This window comes from Falco biarmicus, chromosome 11 (assembly GCF_023638135.1).
Source record: "Falco biarmicus isolate bFalBia1 chromosome 11, bFalBia1.pri, whole genome shotgun sequence".
NCBI classification, from domain to species: Eukaryota; Metazoa; Chordata; class Aves; order Falconiformes; family Falconidae; genus Falco; species Falco biarmicus.
In genome coordinates, this window is record NC_079298.1 from 12577678 (window position 1) to 12596642 (window position 18965).

The 18965-nt window shown below is 43.8% G+C and overlaps 1 protein-coding gene across 5 annotated transcripts; it reads left to right on the forward strand.

Moving 5' to 3' along the window:
• Positions 1-865: 865 nt before the first annotated feature.
• Positions 866-18946, forward strand: EFCAB14 (EF-hand calcium binding domain 14). 5 transcript variants are annotated; one of them, XM_056355355.1, is made up of 12 exons: positions 867-1280; positions 2153-2301; positions 5615-5760; positions 6112-6198; positions 7630-7728; positions 11968-12078; positions 12972-13052; positions 13923-14105; positions 14750-14830; positions 16027-16138; positions 16991-17122; positions 17987-18946. In XM_056355355.1, the coding sequence occupies exons 1-12, from the start codon at positions 1105-1107 to the stop codon at positions 18160-18162; spliced, it is 1533 nt and encodes a 510-aa protein (XP_056211330.1). In that variant the 5' UTR covers positions 867-1104; the 3' UTR covers positions 18163-18946. The 5 variants fall into 5 exon arrangements, with proteins under 5 accessions (XP_056211333.1, XP_056211332.1, XP_056211330.1 ...); XM_056355358.1 differs by lacking the exon at positions 16991-17122 and having other exon boundaries at positions 866-1280; XM_056355357.1 differs by lacking the exon at positions 11968-12078 and having other exon boundaries at positions 866-1280.
• Positions 18947-18965: the final 19 nt, after the last annotated feature.

An 18965-nucleotide genomic window follows, 5' to 3' on the forward strand; every position in this document is an offset into this window, starting at 1 on the left:
CGCCCGCGGGCGGAGCGCGGCGCGCCGGGCATCGCTGATGCTTGCCCGCCCCCGGCCCGCCTGCCTGCCCCGCCCCCGCCCCGCCGCTTCACGTCACTCCCGAGCCCCGACCGTCGGCCCGCGCGCTGCCATCGGAGAAAACTGCGAAGACCGAGCGCTACCGGGGCTTTTAGGGAAGAAAAGAAAAAAAAAAAACTAAGAGCCCGGCTGCGGGAGGGTGCGCAGCGGCCATCCCACCGGGCGCGGGGGCCGGCTCTGGGAATGCCGCTCCTTCGCACGCAGTTCTCAGGCGCTCGGTGCGCACAAGCCCGGGGGAGCAGGCAGGTGCATGCCCTGCGCTGCCGCCCCCCGAGGTCCCCGCCACCATTCCTGCCTCCCAAGGGTCCGCTCATCCCCATCCAGCCCCATCCGTGGGGCTGGCGTTTCAAGCCGCATCTTACAGACGGCCAGGACCGCATCGCCCTCGCCGTTAGCGCGGTGGGTGCCGCGCCGGGCTGGCCGGGCGGTGCCCGGTAAGCCGAGGGGCTGGTACCGGAGGCGCTCTGGGGCAGGCGGAGGGCGGGCAGCTGCCAGGTACCGCCGCTTCCCTGCCACAGTTATCTCCGGTAGCAAGGGCCGCCGTCCAGTCTGGCGGGCGAGGGGGCGGAGGGTGACGGCGGCGGGAGGCACCAGCCGTGCCGTGCCGTGCCGTGCCGTGCCCCCCGCGCTGGTGGCCGCCCCTTCACCGCTCGTCCCACCCGCCGGAGGCGCGACTCGAACCCACGACCCGTCCGCGCCTTTCCCGGCCCCCGTGGGCGGCGCGCCTGGGCCTTTAAGCCCTGAGGGGGCGGTCCCGCGCCGCCCAATGGGAAGGCGGTTTGCTGGCAGGTGCAGGCGGCGGGGCCGGGAGCAGCCATGGCGCAGGCGGCGGTAGCGGGGCCGGGCGTGCCGCCGCGGGGCCGGCGGGGGAGCAGCGGCCGCGGCCCCGCGGAGCGCCTGTAGCCGCGGCCGGGCCGCAGGCTGGCGAGCCGGGACGCGCTGGCGGCGGCCGCCGCGGCGGCGGCGGAGGAGGAGGGAGGCGGGAGCCAGCCGCCGGCCGTGCCGCCGCCGCCGCCCCACAAGAGGATGAAGAAGCGGAAGGAGCTGAACGCCCTCATCGGCCTGGCCGCCGACGGCCGCAGGAAGAAGCCCGCCAAGAAGGGCTCGGGCCACCGGCTGCTGCGCACCGAGCCACCCGCCTCCGACTCCGAGTCCAGCTCCGAGGAGGACGAGTTCGCGGGGGCGCGGGGCCGCTGCGGCAAGTGAGTCCCGGGCCCGGTCCTGCCGGCGCGGAGCCCCGTGCCCGCCTGCGGGCCCCGGCCCTGCCGCCGCGGGAGCCCTCGCCTCGGCGCCCGCCTGCGGGGCGAGCTGGGGGCGGCCGCGGGGCGCAGGGGGCTGCCAAGGAACCTGGGGCAGCCCCGAGGGTGTCGGGCCCAGCAGGTCGCCTGCCTGGGGGTGGAAACAGGTCTGAGCCGTCTCTGGCTTTTTTTTCGTTTCTTCTCGGCGTTTCTGTTGGGCGCTTACCGCAGCCGAAGCCCTTGGAGCAGCTCGGGGTCAGCTGCTTGAAGTGTTGAGCCGTTACCCGTGTGTGCTTGGCGTGGCACAGCCCTGTATCTGCGAGCTGGCGGAGGGCTGGTTTTCTCATGGATGTGATGTGCTTTTGCCAAAGAATAAACTTTTAAGTTAAAACAGCGTTACTAATGGGTCTCTAAGAATAACACAAAGTAGGTGGGTTTTTTTAAGAGAAACTCAGACTTTCACAGTTTAAGGTAATCTAGAAGGACTTGCCATCACATTATGGTAATACCCTTTCTTGAAGCCTGCTTTTCAAGCTACCAAGCAGATGTTCTTCACATAAGTTTATGTGAGCAGAGCAGGAAATTTTAGTAAGGGAAACCTGACATCTGCTCTTAAGTATGCGAGTTGTGTCTCCTGAGGATAAACTGAACAGAGAGTGGTAGCCCTGATCTCACTGTATAGCCTTGTTTGTTCTTGGAAAACCTCTTTATTAGCTTTTCTCAGCCAAAATGTGTTCTGTTCCAGCACTGCTCTTTACTTCGGTAGAACAGCATTAAAATAAAACTTTTCTGTGTATTGTTGAGTATTTGTAAGCTGTTCTTTTTGTTTTATCCAGAGGAGACTATCTACGATGCTGCAAGTTCTGTTACCCGTTGTGTGCATTTGTCATTCTTGCTGCTTGCGTGGTAGCATGTGTGGGCTTAGTCTGGATGCAGGTGGCTCTCAAGGAGGATCTTGATGCAATAAAGGAGAAGTTTCGAACTAGTAAGTGTAAATGTAACTATGCTATTTCATATTTGCTTTGGGCAGTATGAAGAGCTTTAGTTGCCTACTTGCTTGTTCAAAGTTTGAAAGTACTGAATAGATGAACTGCCTCTGAATTGAGGAGTCCTCTGAAGCCAAAAACAGTAGGAGGCTGGGTGAATCTGAGGCAAATGTTATATATTCTTGCCTGCTCTACATCTTCTCAAGGGCAGGGGTGTTGGACTGGTTGGGCTTGTCGCTGCTTGTACCTACATTTCTAAAATTCCTGACTTTGGGAATGTTTTCTTCCAAAGAAAGACCGTATTTAAAAAGAAAAAGTTCTGATCAGCTCCATAAAAGCAGTCTAGGGGATTGTGATGCATCACTGAATGGAAAACAATGTTCTTTTCTTGAGCTCTTTTAAAAACTTCTAATACTTGCTATGGCATGACTGCAATTTGAATGTTGCTTCTGTATTGTGTTTTTTTCTTGGTATCCTCTGAATATTTATCTTCCTTGCATTGACCTGTTCTTGTCCAGCTTTTTATGTTGTGTTGCTTATGGTGTGGAGTTACATCATGTTTAATACTTTGAAGTATGGCATTAAGGTGAAGCATTTTGCTTGTAGGTCTCAGGTTTTCCCTGTCTCTGTAAGATTTCAGTATTATAACTTCTATAGTGGTGAGGTATAACAAATCGTGAGATTTGCTTTCACTTGCTTGCTGTTCTCTATACCTCACCTATGGACACAAGATATGTTTTGGTGCATTATTTTAGTAGCATTTAAAATCCTGTATGTTGAAAAAGGCAAGGGTAAGCTGAGGAGCTATGTGTATGGAGTGGGAGAGAGTGAAGCTTAAGCATTCAGGTAGTCTGTAGTGGCTTCAGGAAGGCTAAGTAGGTAACATTTTGCCTGAGGAGCACCGCTGTTGACTGTGAGTTTTGTCCTTAACTTTGATCTTCATCTTAAAATTTTTGTGCCCAGGACATGAAGATGACCTTAAAAACAAGGCTGGTGAAATAAATTAAAAAATTACAGGAGACTGTTAGGGCTGGAGGTAAGCAGAGGGTTTGATTTGCTTGTGTGGTCTTGTGTGGTAAAAGAGGTATTGAGGAAATGTGTGTTTAATAAAAAAAAAAAAAAGAAAAAAAAATTTGTTGCTGTTGTTGTTCAGGGCTTCCTGTTCAGGTGTTTCAACTTTGGTTGGTGAGGTGGGGAGTTGTCTGCTAGGGTGGAACCTGCTGGGTAGCTGGGAGAGTTGTTGATAGATTGGCATTCACCACTTATGGAGGATACCTTCAGTTACAGGCACTGCTTTGTGGCTGTGAGCGTACCGAACAGCCCTGCAGTAGCTGTTTCTCTGTTCTGGGTGAGCTGACTGCCGATTTTCATGGACTAGTCTGCTTCAAGAATGTACCGGCAGTAAATGTTTTGCACGATGACAACATTTGCTGGCTTTGGTGTAGTTAAGTTTCATTGTTCCTGTTCTACATAGGCTCTTTGTTAAAGCAGTTGTTCTCTCTTGAGCTTACTGTCTGACAATCACAGATGTGCTTGTTTTCTCCTTAATAGCTCTGATAGAAAAGCTGAGCATTTAATACTTTATCTAGTGATTAGGTAGTCTTGGGTTTCCCTGCCACTGTAATAGCATGCCTAGAAGCTGGATGGGAGTTTTATATTGAGGCACAGCATTAAAAACAACCACAGAAAAGCAGACAGCAAGAATAATGTGGTTCCAAAAGGTAACATTGTGCCTTGGTGAGATGCGTTGGTGGATGGAGAAACAAAGGCACGGGATCTCTCTGTCCTACAACAAGTTTGGAAGAAGAACCTTCCTCCTCTGAATCTTCATCCAGACCTTTTCTGCATAAGAGCAGATTGCCGTGGCGGTATTTGTTAATGATCTGCCATCCTTTGTACAAACTGAGTATGGTATGAGTGCTTTTTAAAAATAAGACATCTTTGCATCTAGTACGTCTGGGATAAGGGGAAGTCATTGTGGTGTTTCCCTTCAGTTGTTAGGAATGATGCAGAGAATGTGTATAGTACTTAACCTTCCTGGGACTGCAAAAAAATCCTAAGTGGAGTCTCACTGTACACAGTGAGAGTGGCAAAACAGCAAATAATTTTTCTACAAGAGCCTCCGAAAGATCAGGTTCAGCGTGAACTGCTTGTGTCACATGCACAGTTGGCTCTCGATCTGTTTTGGCTAAAATACCTTTCAAGGTCTTGCTGAACTGGAAGCGTGGTTTGGATCTTGGGTGATCAATGCACGTTACTCTGTACTTAGAAATGACTTCTAGGACTTCCTTCAAGAAAAGCAAACTGGGTTTTTGAAGATGCACAGCCTTCCAGTTGTATGTATTTGGGTATCCACTCCACGGGCATGGAACCCTCCTGAAGGTGTCCCCTTTTGACTGGATGGGTCAGATATGGAAACTCGTTCTGGGAGCTGCCAGCTACCTATGACGTAGGTCCCGCTGCTTTTGGCAGTCTGGTCAGAGCGATAGCAGTTTGTTACGGAGCATTCTAGTGCTGTGTAACAGGGCAGAGGTGCAGATCTTGGAGAACTCTGGAATCTCCATCTCAAAACTTCTGCTTATTTGTTTCCTGGACCTAGGGATTTAGGATTGCCTAGTGACGCTTGCAGCTAAACAGCTTAGTCACTGCAGATCTGGAGGAGCTGCATTTCTGAGGCTCACTTGAATTGGTTTGAACTGCATGTTTCCCCCTTCCTGTAGTATTAATTGCAGTAATAACTGACTTTGTCCAAGGACTTTGTTTACTGATTTGTTTACCAATAGACATTAGTGTGTAAACTTGTACTTTTTTTTTTTCCCATTTGTCTTTGTCACACAGAACAACTATAATCACGTTAATCTCTTTGGAATTCACTTGGTCAGCAGCAGCCCCTTTGCAGGCTTGAAAAGGGCACTGAGGTTCCCTTCACGTGCCTCCTTTGCCCTGGTACTGTTGGCAGTTCTGATACACAGTCCCATTACTATTTCGTGTTCCTCTGTGAAAGCAATGCAAAATAACTGCACTAAATAAAGACCTGCTGAGGCTTGCCAGAATGACCATACTATTGCAAAGTGGTAAATTTAGTACGGTCTCTCTGGGTTCTCTCTCATCAGTACTCTTAAAATAAAAAATTGCTCTCATTCTGAATGAACACAATTCTGGATGGGTGATAAACTTGTATGTAGAAACTACATTTCCTTCTTTTGCTGCTGTAGTGTTGCTGCTTGTAATTTGTTTGCTGCTCTCAATGTTGTTTACCTGGAATTTTGGTTTTTTTTATTGTATTTTTTAATTTTTTTTTCATTTTTGTAGTGGAATCTAATCAAAAGACATCATTCCAAGAAATTCCTAAACTGAATGAAGATTTGGTGCAGAAGCAAAAGCAACTAGAACAAATAGAGACTGGAGAACTGGGGCTAAATAAAATTTGGATAAATATCACAGAGATCAATAAACAGGTGAGACAGATCAGTGCTTGGTTTTGAAAAATAAGAAAATATACAATTAAAATTTATTTTTACAGAAACTAATTTCAAGTGCAGTGCTGAGCTTTTATGACTTCTGTGATCATACACAACTTTCTTATTTTTGAAGTTAAAATGGAGTATAAGCCTTGTTATTAAAGAAGCAAAAAAAAGTTTGAGCATCCAGTTGGACTGGAGACTGATTGCAAAGAAGAGAAATTACACAACTGGTAGAAAGACTTCAGGCAGAACTTAAAAGAACCTGAGAACTGTGCAGTTCTTAATTTTCCTTCCAAATAATTGTGATGCTTATAATGAGAGATTTGACTTTTCAAATTTCTCAAGAATGTCTGCAGGTGTTTCATAAGCGTGGAAAAGAGTTACTTGAATCAGTGCGAGTTCATGTTGCTACAAATGAAGTCCTGGCATCTTGTGAGTATAAAATCTGCTAATACACACTCAGAATCTGAGCCGGTGTAAATCTTAGCTCTGTTTACATGGCTAGAACTAAGCCACTTAACAGAAAGCTGTTTCTTCAGCTCTGTATTAACTCATGCTTCAAACCAAGCATCCAGCAAAGGATCTTAGTGAAATTCTTGCTTCGGAGGGTAGAAGTTCAGAGCTGCTCACAGCTGGTGGTATTGAGAAGCGTGTTTGGGGAACCCTTCCTGACACTGGTGCTTTGTGTTTAATTTTTAAGAGTACCAAGATGCCTGCTCAGATTGGGTTTTCTTCAGTTTTATGCAGTGGTTAGGTGCTTAATGGGGCACATGAATATATTTAAAAATTTGACTTGCTTTCTTTGACATCTGACAGTATGCATTATGCACAGATATTTAGGCGCTTCATTGCGCTTTTAAAATTCTGTCATATGCAACTGGATGTTGAAGATACTTGCACGTGGTTCTTGCAGGCCTTCAAGCTCAGGGTCTGGCAGCAGTCTGAGCTGACTCTTCTGGGAATCAAAATCTGGTTTTTTCCATGAACTATTGGGGTCTGCTGCTGGGAATTATTTCAGCCAATATTCACAGCTGTGGAACCGGAAACTGCACACTAGCAGATCAGCATTGGTCTAATGTAAAATTAGGATCTTGCCCCTTTCCTCAGCTTGGGAAACAACTTTTTTTAACCAGAAGAAAGTGGGATTATCTGCTCTTATTTTTGTGTTGTCACATGTGAGAATAAATTATTTTTCTTTGTTTTGACTACTGATGGCTACAAATTGATCTTAAAGTGATAGTATTAGCAATTAATGATTGGCATGTAGTTGATTTTAATATATTTGACAATCTCTCAATTGGAATAAGTGATCTTGAAGACCTACTGAATAACTTGCTTTCTGGGTCAGAGAGCTGACAGAAATTTAACCAGCTGTGCCTGGATTGTCACTGTTCTACTTCTGTAGCAGGAAGTTTGGGTGATATGTACATCTTCTTTGCCTGTCACTCAGCTAGAGAAGTTGCGTGGCTTCGTTGGGATTGCCAGGCAGGTTTGATTGCTGAATACCGACGTGGATGACACTTTGCTCCACGTAAGGGCTTCTTGCACAATTTTTTAAATCTTTCTTGGGCAACGGCCTCTAAAGAGTGAATGAAAAATAGGCAGAAGGTACCTTATTGAAAAGGGGCTTCTATGGTTTTCATTCAGTTTAAAAAAAAAAATCATGTTCTGTTGCAAGAGGCAGAATATTTTTAATGTAGCCTAGGCAGGACTGCAAACCTAGAGATGGGTGTTTTGTGGGTGTGTACATATATAATTTTGTCTTGCCTTATGTTTTAATGTTACTCATTAAGTCATTAGTATTGGGAAAGGTCAGAATTGGGATTGCATTGACTAATTCTAAATATTTCTTTTTCGTTTTAGATATCACTATTGACCTCAACAGTAAATCATCTCAAAAACAACATAAAGTCTGCTTCTGATCTGATTTCTCTTCCTCTCACAGTAGAAAAACTTCAGAAGGCAAGTACTGTAAATGTGGCTATTGCTAAATGCATTCTGTGCTGTGAAGCTGCAGCTGGGCTTTTGGAGACAGCACTGACAACAGGAGTTACCTGAACTGCATGTGAGGAACGTTTGCTTCTCTTGTTTCTAAATTTGACTTCATATACTTGATGTTGTATGGTCCCGTGATAATGTACGGCAGGTAAAAAATGGGAAGGCCTTGTTTGTCCCTTTCTGGAGACACATTTTTTTGTATCGTGTTGTTATTTCTTTACCTTGGGGCTGATCTTTCTAGTTGCTTTCCTTCGGGTTGCTAGTCATAGTATCCTTTGACACTTGCAAAAAGTCTGTCTGCAGTTTTACAACTCTGCTTGCAAATAGGTGGTTTGTTGGCTTTTTTAATTGGAAGAGGAAATGGATTGCTTTCTGGAAAATTTCCTCATCTTGTGCAGTGAATGGTTCTACATCTGGCTCTGTGTTTACAGTTTTGTAGGGGTCAAACTTGGGAGCAGTGGGCCTGGAACACCTGTGTGGGAGCTTTCTTGGTGTTCACTACATGCACAGAAAAACGAATTGTACTGGGATGGGTTTCTGACAATTCCTTGAAAGATGGATCTTACTGGGTGACACAAACTTACTTCAAAAGTGACTTCTGTTAATATGGTGTCTTACCATGTGCCTTAGCTGAGCGTTCTTTACCAAAGAACTGTCCTGTTCATTCTGGTAAAAAGAATGGCTTGTTGAAACTTTCCCAGCTCTTCCATGGCAGTTCTGTTTGTTTAGCAGTAAGCATTTATATTGGGCTAACACCTAATGTCACTCCCATCTTTGTGGCTTTTATGGGTTTCCACTTCTCATTTCCTGTCCCTACAAAATTAATGTATAATCAACAAGCTAGTCATATGCAAAGCAATTAGCGTGGTTTGGCTGATCAGGCTGCTCGGATTTCTTTTTCTGGGAGGAGTACAAAGCTGTTTCCTAAGTCTCTAATTTGCTGTTATAAGCATGCTGGTTTTTCATTGTTATATCAGAAGTAAGTCTATGCAGTACCTAGTCTGGAACCTCCACCTACTTTATTTGTGTGTGTATGTGTATATATATATAAAACAGTAAACATACAGAAACACCTTGTCACCTTGCTGCCTTCAGTACTGTCAGGATCAAGTGTTAGGCCAACAGGTTTCTCTTGCAAGGATCTCCTGAAGAGCAAGGCTTTTTTATTTTCAGATAAGTCCATCCTTACTCATGCTTCATGGATATCAAAGGTCTTGGGAATTTTGAGTTCTTTCCAGTCTCAGCTGTTGAGTCTAAGGAAGGTGTTACATGTGGCATCTGTTTCCACTGCTCTCTTGATGCTATCTTGCTTGCCTTTACGTTTTTGGTAGGTTGATAAAATAAAACAGAGCTGGGAGATATACTGCGAGGTGTTGAGTGTGGAAAAAGTATTTAGAAGTTTAAATACAGTATTTCTAATGGTTTGTATGTGTCATGTTAATGAAAAGCAATAGATTTCAAGACTTGGACTTTTTTGACTTTTGTGTGCCTGCTGTACTACCTCCTGTCACGCAGGAGAACTTCGGTGTGTGTAGGTGAGTAGCCTGGCTTTTGGTGAAAAGTCACGTGCTCAACTGTCCCTTGTATCCAGCTGGTTTTGAAATTACCTGCCTTGGAAGAAATAGTCTATCAGCAGTCCTGGCTCACTGGGCTGGCCCCAGTTGACTGGAGGTTAGCCACTGTGACGCCTTGCTACAAGAAGGGCCAGAAGGAAGGTCTGGGGAGCTACAGGCCTGCCAGCCTGACCTCTGTGCTGGGGAAGCTTATGGAGCAGATAACCCTGAGTGCTGTCACACAGCACGTACAGGACAACCAGGGGATCAGGCCCAGTCAGCATGGGTTTATGAAAGGCAGGTCCTTGGCTGACCTGATCTCCTTCTATGACAAAGTGACCTGCTGAGTCGATGAGGGAGAGGCTGTGGATGTTGTCTGCCTAGACTTTCGTGAAGCCTTTGACAGAGTTTCCTGCAGCATTCTCCTGGGGAAACTGGCTGCTCATGGCTTGGACGAGTGTCCTGTTTGCTGGGTAAAAAGCTGGCTGCACAGCCGAGCCCAAAGGTGGTGGAGGATGGAGTTACATCCCGCTGGCAGCCGGTCACGAGGGGTGTTCCCCAGGGCTCAGCGCTGGGCCAGGCCTGTTCAGTGTCTTTATCGACGACCTGGGGGGGGATCGAGCGCACCCCCAGTCAGTTTGCGGACAGCACCAGGTTGGGTGGGAGTGTGGATCTGCTGGAGGGCAGGAGGCTCTGCAGAGGGATCTGGGCAGGCTGGACCGATGGGCCGAGGCCAGTGGTGTGAGGGTCTACAGGTCTCAGTGCCGGGTCCTGTGCTGGGGTCCCACCAGCGCTACGGGCTGGGACTGCCCGGTGGGAAAGGGCCTGGGGGGGCTGGTGGGCAGCCGCTGAACAGGAGCCAGCGGTGTGCCCAGGTGGCCAACAGCACCCTGGCTGGTATCCAAACCAGTGTGGCCAGCAGGACCAGGGCCGTGATTGTCCCCCTGCTGCACCTCGAATCCTGTGTCTGGGTTTGGGCCCTTCAGTACAAGAGGGACACTGAGGTGCTGGAGCGTGTCCAGGGACGGGCAGCGGGGCTGGTGAAGGTCTTAAGAGACCTTACAAGTCTTGTGAGGAGCAGCTGAGGGAACTGGGGCTGTTTGGCCTGGGGAAAAGGCGGCTGAGGGGAGACCTTATTGCTCACTACAGCTCCCTGACAGGAGGCTGCAGCCAGGTGGGGGTCGGTCTCTTCTCCCACGTAACAAGCGACAGGACACGAGGAAATGGCCTCGAGTTGCACCAGGGGAGGTGTACATTGGATGTTGGGGGAAATGTCTTCACCGAAAGGGCTGTGAGGCAGTGGAACAGGCTGTGTGGGGACGTGTTGGAGTCACCATCCCTGGAGGCATTTAAAAGGCCTGGAGATGTGGTGCTTGGGGATGTGGTTTGGTGGTGGACTTGGCAGTGCCAGGTTAATGGTTGGACTTGATGATCTTAAATGCCTTTTCCAAGCTGAACGATTTTATGATTCTGTGAAAAGGCTGCTATCTTTAGAAGAGAATTTTGGGTTTTTTAAGCCTTTTTCCAAGTAGGTACTGTTCTTGGAAATGGGGAGCTGCTTGCTGCTGTTGAGTCCTGAAGGATTACTGAGGGAATCCTGTTGGACAGTGTCCTGTGTTCAGACTGATGAAAGGTGCTAAGTGCGTCCTGAAGTCTTCCAGGGCAGAGACATTGCTTACTGAACCTGTGTTCAGACTTGTAAAATGAAGAGCTGGAGAAAGACTTGTATTCAAACAATATCCACACAGTCTGGATAGCTAGAGGGTCACTTCAGCCCCTTAAGAGCTTATAACAGGGTTATAGGAAAAGGCAATTTTTAGATGGGTTCTGTTTGTTTTAACAATTGAAGGAAGTATTACATATGGAATGAGAAGCATATGCTCTGTCCTGTTACTGTAACTTTCAGGAATGTTTGTGGATGGGCTAGCTGACAGTCTGACTCTGATGGGTGCTATGCTGTCAGCTGCTAGAACACCAATTTTCAGAACAGTAACTTTCTAAAGTTAGAGCTGGGAGTTGAGGAAGTTCACATAGGTGAAGGCAAGGGAGGCATGTGGTAGGAGCAGTCAGGAGCAAAGGAACTGTGTCAGAGCACATTGACTGTACCTGCAGAATTCACGAGGGCTTTCCTGATGCTTCAGATCTGTTCTTTCATTTTAAAAAAGGCAATACTTTTTCGAAAATTTAACCTGCGACCTTTAAGCAGACTAGTTTTGCAGCATATGTGTCTGATGGGTAGCCCTGGAAGGCAATTAAGGCAGGGTAAATCGGGTCTTGTCAGCATACTTGTATTCAATACAAATACTCCCATGTAGAGAGGAGGCAAGATGTCTTCATACCAGGATTATTATTTTTTTAATTAATGCCAGAACATTTGTATTGTTTTGGAAGTGGGAGTAGCAAACTTGTAATTTTGGTTATCTAGTTCATATGATATAGAGTGTGTCTTTGCTTATTGGCCTGGAGGTGCGATGGGTATAATTCACAATTTTGTCTGCAAACAAAGTTCTGAATACTTCAAATTCACGTGCCAGTTTTTGTGGCAGTCTGCCTGCAGCTTCACTAACAAAACATTGTGTTTAGCAGATGGAAACTTTGGGACAGTGCAGTTTGAGGAAGGCTGAGATTTTTGTCATCTTCTTTATTCCAGACTGTAGCGAACATAGGTAGCACGCTTACCAGTGTTTCTCATGATGTTGAAAATATCCAGACAGCTATTGAAGAATACAAGAAATCCATAGAAATACTCCAGAATGACGTGGTAAGAAAAAGTACTGAATTAACACTGCATTTTCACAGTTGACATGCCTAATATGAAGCAAATTTAAGAACTGTGTGGAGTTCTGCCTTACGCCTTTGAAATACTTTTGCAGTTTCGGTAGGTGCTGGTTGGTGCATTAATAAGCTAATCTTCTTATCCTTGTGTGGCATCTCCTGTATGGTACCAAGTGTGTATTTCTCTGGAACCAGAATTGTTGGTCTCTACTACACTTCCTATCCTGCAGATTTTTGCTTCCTACTACACAGGTGTGGAGCCTTGGGAATCTCTGCTTCTGTGATGCAGAGCGCTGCTTCATGGTAGCTGTCGGCACTGTCTTAGGATCTGGGGATGGTGGAAGCGTTGAGATAGTTTGTTGGTTGAATTAAGGATGTGTATAGGGATGAAATTACTGACCGTCTTTACCAGAAACTACTCACTGTATTTATACTGACCTCTCTCTTGGAGTTAGCAAACTGAGCCAATAATTAAATTTTTCATCTAAACTACAATACAGTATTACAGTATTACTTTAATAAGAACACTTGCAGGTAAAATCTGAATTAGACACTATATAAAACTTGCTTCAGTAGGGGGTGCTACGAAAACATTGCAGATATGGTAGTGTGTATGGTAGCAGTGAAATGTGTATCATAATACTTCGTTAAAGAGAGAAGAGGTAATTAGGAGTGTTTAATTAAAATAAATTTGGACCTTATGTGTTTGAAAGAGAAAACTCTGCATTAGCCTTTTTAAAATCCTGTATGCGCAACAGACATGAGTGACTATAATTGTAGCAAAACATCCTCAGCTGTAGCCTGCCACTGATTAAAAGCTGAGTTTTTTTGGCTTTTTTACAGCCATTTTGTAACATAATTTTCTATTTCTTTCCTTAGAAGGAATTAAAACAGATACCTTCACTTCCCTCCACTGTTGTGCCAAGGACTGAGAGAAATCAGACAGAAAACTGCAAAAAGGTATTTTTCTCTCTTGCTTAAAGAATATTGGTACAAATATCATGATATGTGAATTTGTGTTTTGCAGTACCATAGTGTGCAAGAAAGTAGGGGTTTTTATCAAGACAGTACAGATAGCATCCTTCAAAACAAAATATAAGTTTATTTTGCTGTAGTTTGTTCCTGTGTACGTGCAAACAGGAAAGTACCCTAGTCTGAGAGTGTCTTTTTTGTATTCTAACTGGGTGAGGAGTAAAAAGACTGAAGTGGATATCCAACAAATCTTAGGTGTACTTTGCTTATGTAAATGGAAATTAGTTAAAGGCTTTTTATGGAACAGATTTTATGGCAGGTACTCGCCAATCCGAGCAAATTTGGGAGTGACACGTACTGAGTTACCCTCAATGTAATAAGGTATGGAAAGTGGGGATTCAGCTACAAGGAAAAATGGTAACATGTGGGTGTTTAGCTGAATGGGTTGGAATGGAATGACTGCATTTATTTACATTTAATGCAGTCAATATTTTCCTCAAAAATTAATCTTGTATATTAATATGCCTAATACCTGTTTTCCTGGGAAAAAAGTAGTTGATGTAGTTACTAAGCTTGCCCTGGAAATTTAGATGAATAGGCTTTCTGTGTTTGCTGGCACAGCTGAAGTGATTACATTGGCAACAAAGAGGTTAGCCCTGAGGAAGAATCTGAGTTTTAAACTTTGAAAGCTGGAATAGCATTCTGGAAGCTTCCAGTTGGATGTTTTCAGTGGTGTTGGTGGAGAGCCAGTTTGAAGTCTGCCCAGTTAAACTGGGTCAGTCACCATGTTGTTAATAACAAGAGTGCTGCAGAGGTTGAGTAAACTGACATGTGCTGGTTTTATATTTCACTATGTAGTCACTGCATGCAGCTTTGGAAGAGCTAAGTAATGCTGTAGTGGCGTACCAAAAGTTGAATGACATCAAGCTTCTAAACGTGGATTCAGCCATTGGTAACCTTAGCCGGAGGGTTATGCTGTTAGAAAACTCTCCTCTTGCTGTGAATAATCTGGACAAAAGAGAGAACTTGTCTACCAGTGCGGTAAGTATTTGATGACTAAGGTTGTCTACTCAGGCTAGTAGTTTCAGTACTTCCTATACACTACATAGATAACTTTTCAAACCTAACGAAAGAAAATGTCAGAATGAAACTTGAGACAGGTTGGAATTTATTCCATATTTCTGAACAGATAACCAACGTTGAGAGTAGCTCTGAAGTAGTGATTTCTTCTCTGCAGAATCTACAGAAGACTATCCCAAACGCTGTGACATCTAAGACTTGTATGACTGCTTGATGGGATGGGATTCACAAACCTCTAACTGTTTTAGGAAGGCGCTGTGGCAGGGTTTTTTGGAGGACCTAGGTGGGCCTCTGGATTGTCCTGCGATGCTTAAATGCTTAGAAAAAGATCCTTAACCAAAACATTAATATGTTCTGAAGTCCTTCCAGTACTTTCTTTATGCCATACTGGGGCCAGTCTCTGAGAACATGTTCTGTGTGTTTAGCAATAAGGAATATTCTGATGTTGCTGTGGTAAATTACATAAACTACTGTCTTCATGTTCATTCTAGCACGTATTTGTCCTGTTTTTTCCTGCTTCATGCCTGCCAAATTTGAAGGAAAGAAATTACATTGTAGAAAATAAGTACATGAATGAACTCTGCTCTCCTCTGTTTTTCCTGCAGGGGAATGATGCAACTACCTCTCCAAAAATGGAAAATGAAGATCAACTAGATAATGAAACTCATTCAAATAAAGAACTGAAGGTAAAGTAAGGAAACACAAATTACACTGGATTAGTAGAGCATTTTGTTGTCTATAGTCATGTTTTAAATGTGACTTAATTGAGGAAAGATCTGCAAACAGGCTAATCTGATCAAGTTTCTTTTAAAACAAAGGCCAGAGTAGAAGGACAGCTTATCCACCCCATTTTGGGGACAGGAAGCTAATTAGGATGGAAGAAAAGTTGTAATAGTATTGCTGTTCTGACTACATCTGGGATAGCATAGCAGGGCTGCCGTAATATCCTTCCCGTGGAGCTGAAAGAATCCTGGGAGGTTCAGACCTCGGTCCGGCAGAACAGGGAACTCTGGCAGCCAGCTCATTTGTGTACTCATTGCCATGCGCTCAGCAAAACTAGCCCAGCCATTGTGGGTTCACACTGCAAATGAGGTTGCAGCATTTATCCCAGGAAAGTTTTCAAACCTGGATGACTTAGAGAACCTTTGCGCTAGCGGAGCCTAGGAATTGATGAAAGGCTACCTCTCGGTAATGATCTGTTGACTGGCTGTGAGCGTGTTTAACAGACTGACTGAATGGCCACACTGTGGGCTGGGGATAAGAGGCAGTGCTGCTGAGTTCTTAGTGTCCCATATTCTGGAAAGAAGGCAGGTGAGTGAACTGGCTGCACTGTCAGTTCTAGGTTTGAATCGATGTGAACTCAGCCTGTCATCTGGAACCTACTCACAAAAAGAGCAAAAGAGCTCCAGATTAAAAAATGGGGTGTTTTTACTTTGACAGAGATACAGTGAGTCCCGCACCAAGGTAGTCAGTACTACAGGCAAACGTTTCAAACAATTATGCATTCAATTAATGTATAGATGTTTGCTCTAAGTATGTTTGACTGTTCTATATTATGATTTTTCAGTCTTGCTCATTTGTGTAAAAAATACAGAAACTAAATGTCAGATTCTTTTGAAATCCGTGCCTGCTAAATAGTTTTCTGGTAGAGGTACTGATTCTGTTGTTTTCTTACAGGCCATGTGAATTTATTCCTTACATCTTTCCATAGATTTCTTAAAAATTATTATTTAATTTATTCATTTTAAAATCTTGTTTAGCGTTGTAAACTTTGATCAGCCTGGCGACCTCCCCAAGTACTTACAAATTTTAAATTACTACTTTTCCTGATCTCCATCTGCTGAAGGGGTGCTTTTTAAGAAATTTTTTCCTATGTATGCAGGAAACAGGGACTAGAGATTCTCAGGTATCAATACTAAGAGAGAAGCTTCAACTGCTTGGTGCTCTCACAGGCAAGCCAGAAAACGACAGATCTATTGAGACATCAAAGAATGGTAAGAATTGTCATGTAATAGTAATCCATAAACCTGAAAGTTCCCTTGTCATTTCAAAGAATAACTGGTGAAGGTGCATAATTCAGTCTGTTCCTTAAGACTTTGTGAAGATTATTTCTGTTGAAGTGGTCAGAAACTGATGGCTCTAAAACAGAAAACTATATATAGTCCAGTTTGAAGGTGACTTTGCCTGTGTATAGCAGGATTCACATGCATCAGTAGCTTGTATTTGAAGACATACAGTGATTAATCTGTTGGAATTTATACCCAGTAACATGTATTTTTGCTTTTTCAAAATCTAAGTGTAATGTAGAGGAAAGGTCTGCCTCTGTGCTGACTTGTCTCAGTTCTGCACTTTTGCTGTATATATTCAGGTAGTGCCGAAGATAAGATTTGAAATACCTCATTACACTAGAACTGTGCTTGTTGTTAATTTGCAAAGCAGCAGCTTGGAAGTTTAGACCTTGCTGTTAGGGAAGACAGATACCTCCACTGACTAAGTGAAAACAGCCCAGGTGGGCAGATGTCATTTGCTTAATAAAGCTTGTTCAGCACTTTCAGACTGGGAAGGAGAAAGTGTTTCCAAGTCATTCTTTGTATGGGGTTTACAATTATACATCTAGTACAGCATGAAAGATTAAAGCTATGTAACTATCCAAAAAAGTTTCCTTCTATTCTTCCAGTTACTAGTGAAAGGCGACAACACTGCTGTATTCTGAAATTATTTTGCAACATTCTTAATCCATACAGCATCTGTGATGAAAAAAAATAAATCAGTTATATCACATTTTTTGTTTTGCTAACTGCAATTCTGTGGAATTAGTAAGACTAATAGAAATTGTTTTGTAACAGTTGAAAGTAGTCTGAGTACTACAGCAAAGCCCACAGACCTTTCAAGGCTGGCTTCAAGGTCAGCTGATGGCAACACAGAGGGTAATGGACAGCTGAGACATCTGTCCTTACCAGGAATTTCCAGCATCAAAGGTATGTCCTTTCTAGGCTGACCTCTTCTTTTTCTGAATATTTCATATAAATGTTTAGGAGATAAATATAACTAGGACTATGGCAGTGCGGCTGGGCATTCTGGGAGAATTGAGGTCAATTTTAAAAGCTGGAGAACTACAGATTTAAAAAAAAAAGTAGTAATTAAAAAACCCCAAAAACAAAACTAAAAGGAAAGAGTAGCATGTAAAAGAAAAGAAACTGGGATTTAAACAGGAGTGTGCATTATAAGAGAATTATGATTGTTTTGAGTGCCAAAGTATTACACCAAGCGCCCCAGAGACTGGGGGAGAAGTCAAGGGCAGAATTAGGCTGCTGAAGGAAAGTGAAGTAGGTATAAGTGTCTATATTTTGGAAGGGTGTGTGTGTTTTTTTTTTTTTTTTAAGGGAACACTGCCTGGTCAAATGAATGGTTTCTGGATCTTGCTGTTCAGTCTCTTCAGCTACTGAAAGGGCAATGCTTTGCATCAGGAAATGAATAGACACTTTTCCCTTTATGTCATCTGTGCTGTTGGCATAGCAACAGTCATTCAGAGCTTGCTTTTGTGGAGGATAACTGCATCTGTATGCAGTTAGTGGTTGTAGAATGGGGTATTAGTTGTGAACAGAGATAGGGGTTACTTTTTTAATGTAATTTAATCCAGAGATGTTCATGCTTTTTTTTTTTCCCCTCTCCTAAATTGTTACTGACAGCTTGTGACAACGCAGAAGGCAAACTCCATACTTGAGCATGCTTTATTTAATTACTAGGTAGTAAGACACAGTGCAGTAAAACTGGAAGAGCAGCTTATAGGATATTCCTGTGTATTTAAAGGATCTACTTTTCAATCCTTGTTCCTTTTGCAGATCTTCAGAATTTGTTTGAAAAAGCAACTGAAGATGCTGATGGAAAACTATCGCATGAAGATCTTCAAAAGCTGCTTGGCTCTACAGCTGAAGAGTCACAGAGCTTTAAGAAATTTGACATAGATGGAGATGAGAAATACTCATTACAAGAACTGAGATTAGCATTAGGTGTATAGGATATATGTTTAGAAGGGTGATGCTGATGGATGCTACTGTAGCTAAAGGAAACTACGGGACATGAAAAACTTATGTCTGCACTTTCCCAGTGTTTTACTGATCTTTGGAGCTAAATTACTGTACACATTGCCACCTCTTTTTTCATCTGCAGTTATTGAAAAGAAATTTACAAATTTCTATGTTGATAGGACATAATATTGGGACTGTGTTAAAATCCAGAAAATTCCCAAACTTGGAAACATTTTCCTCTCATTCTTTCCTTCTTAAGGGAGTCTTTGTTTTTAATTTAAAATGTGTACATACTAAAATAAAACTATGGTTTTATATTTCACTGAAATTTGCCTTAAATTAGAGAGCTGCACTTTAGGGTAGAAGGAAATCTGTCTTGTAAAGATGGGCTACTTCTGCTTGTATATATTTGAAATAGAGTAAATTATGCATATTTAAGGGGAAGTTTGTGTCAGGGGCTGTGTTGGTAGTAAGCTGTTTATCATGAGAGATGAAGCCTAAAAGGGGTGGTTAAGAATTTCAGCTAAATTTCTAACTTTGACTGAGTATAAGCGTGAATGAGTTTGGACTCGATCAGAAGAAAGCAGGAGTAGTAAAACATGCCCATCTATAGCAGGATTTATTTTTAGAGGGAACAGTTGAAAGTGTTTTTATATCATGAGCCTATAGGAGCAATTACCTCCCAAGTGCTTGGGCTTTCACTTCAGCATTCTTTGAGCTTTGCTGTATTGTGTACAGATTACATTTTGTGAGATGAGCCTATCTGTGTTTTTTTTTTAAAGTAAGTACTGAA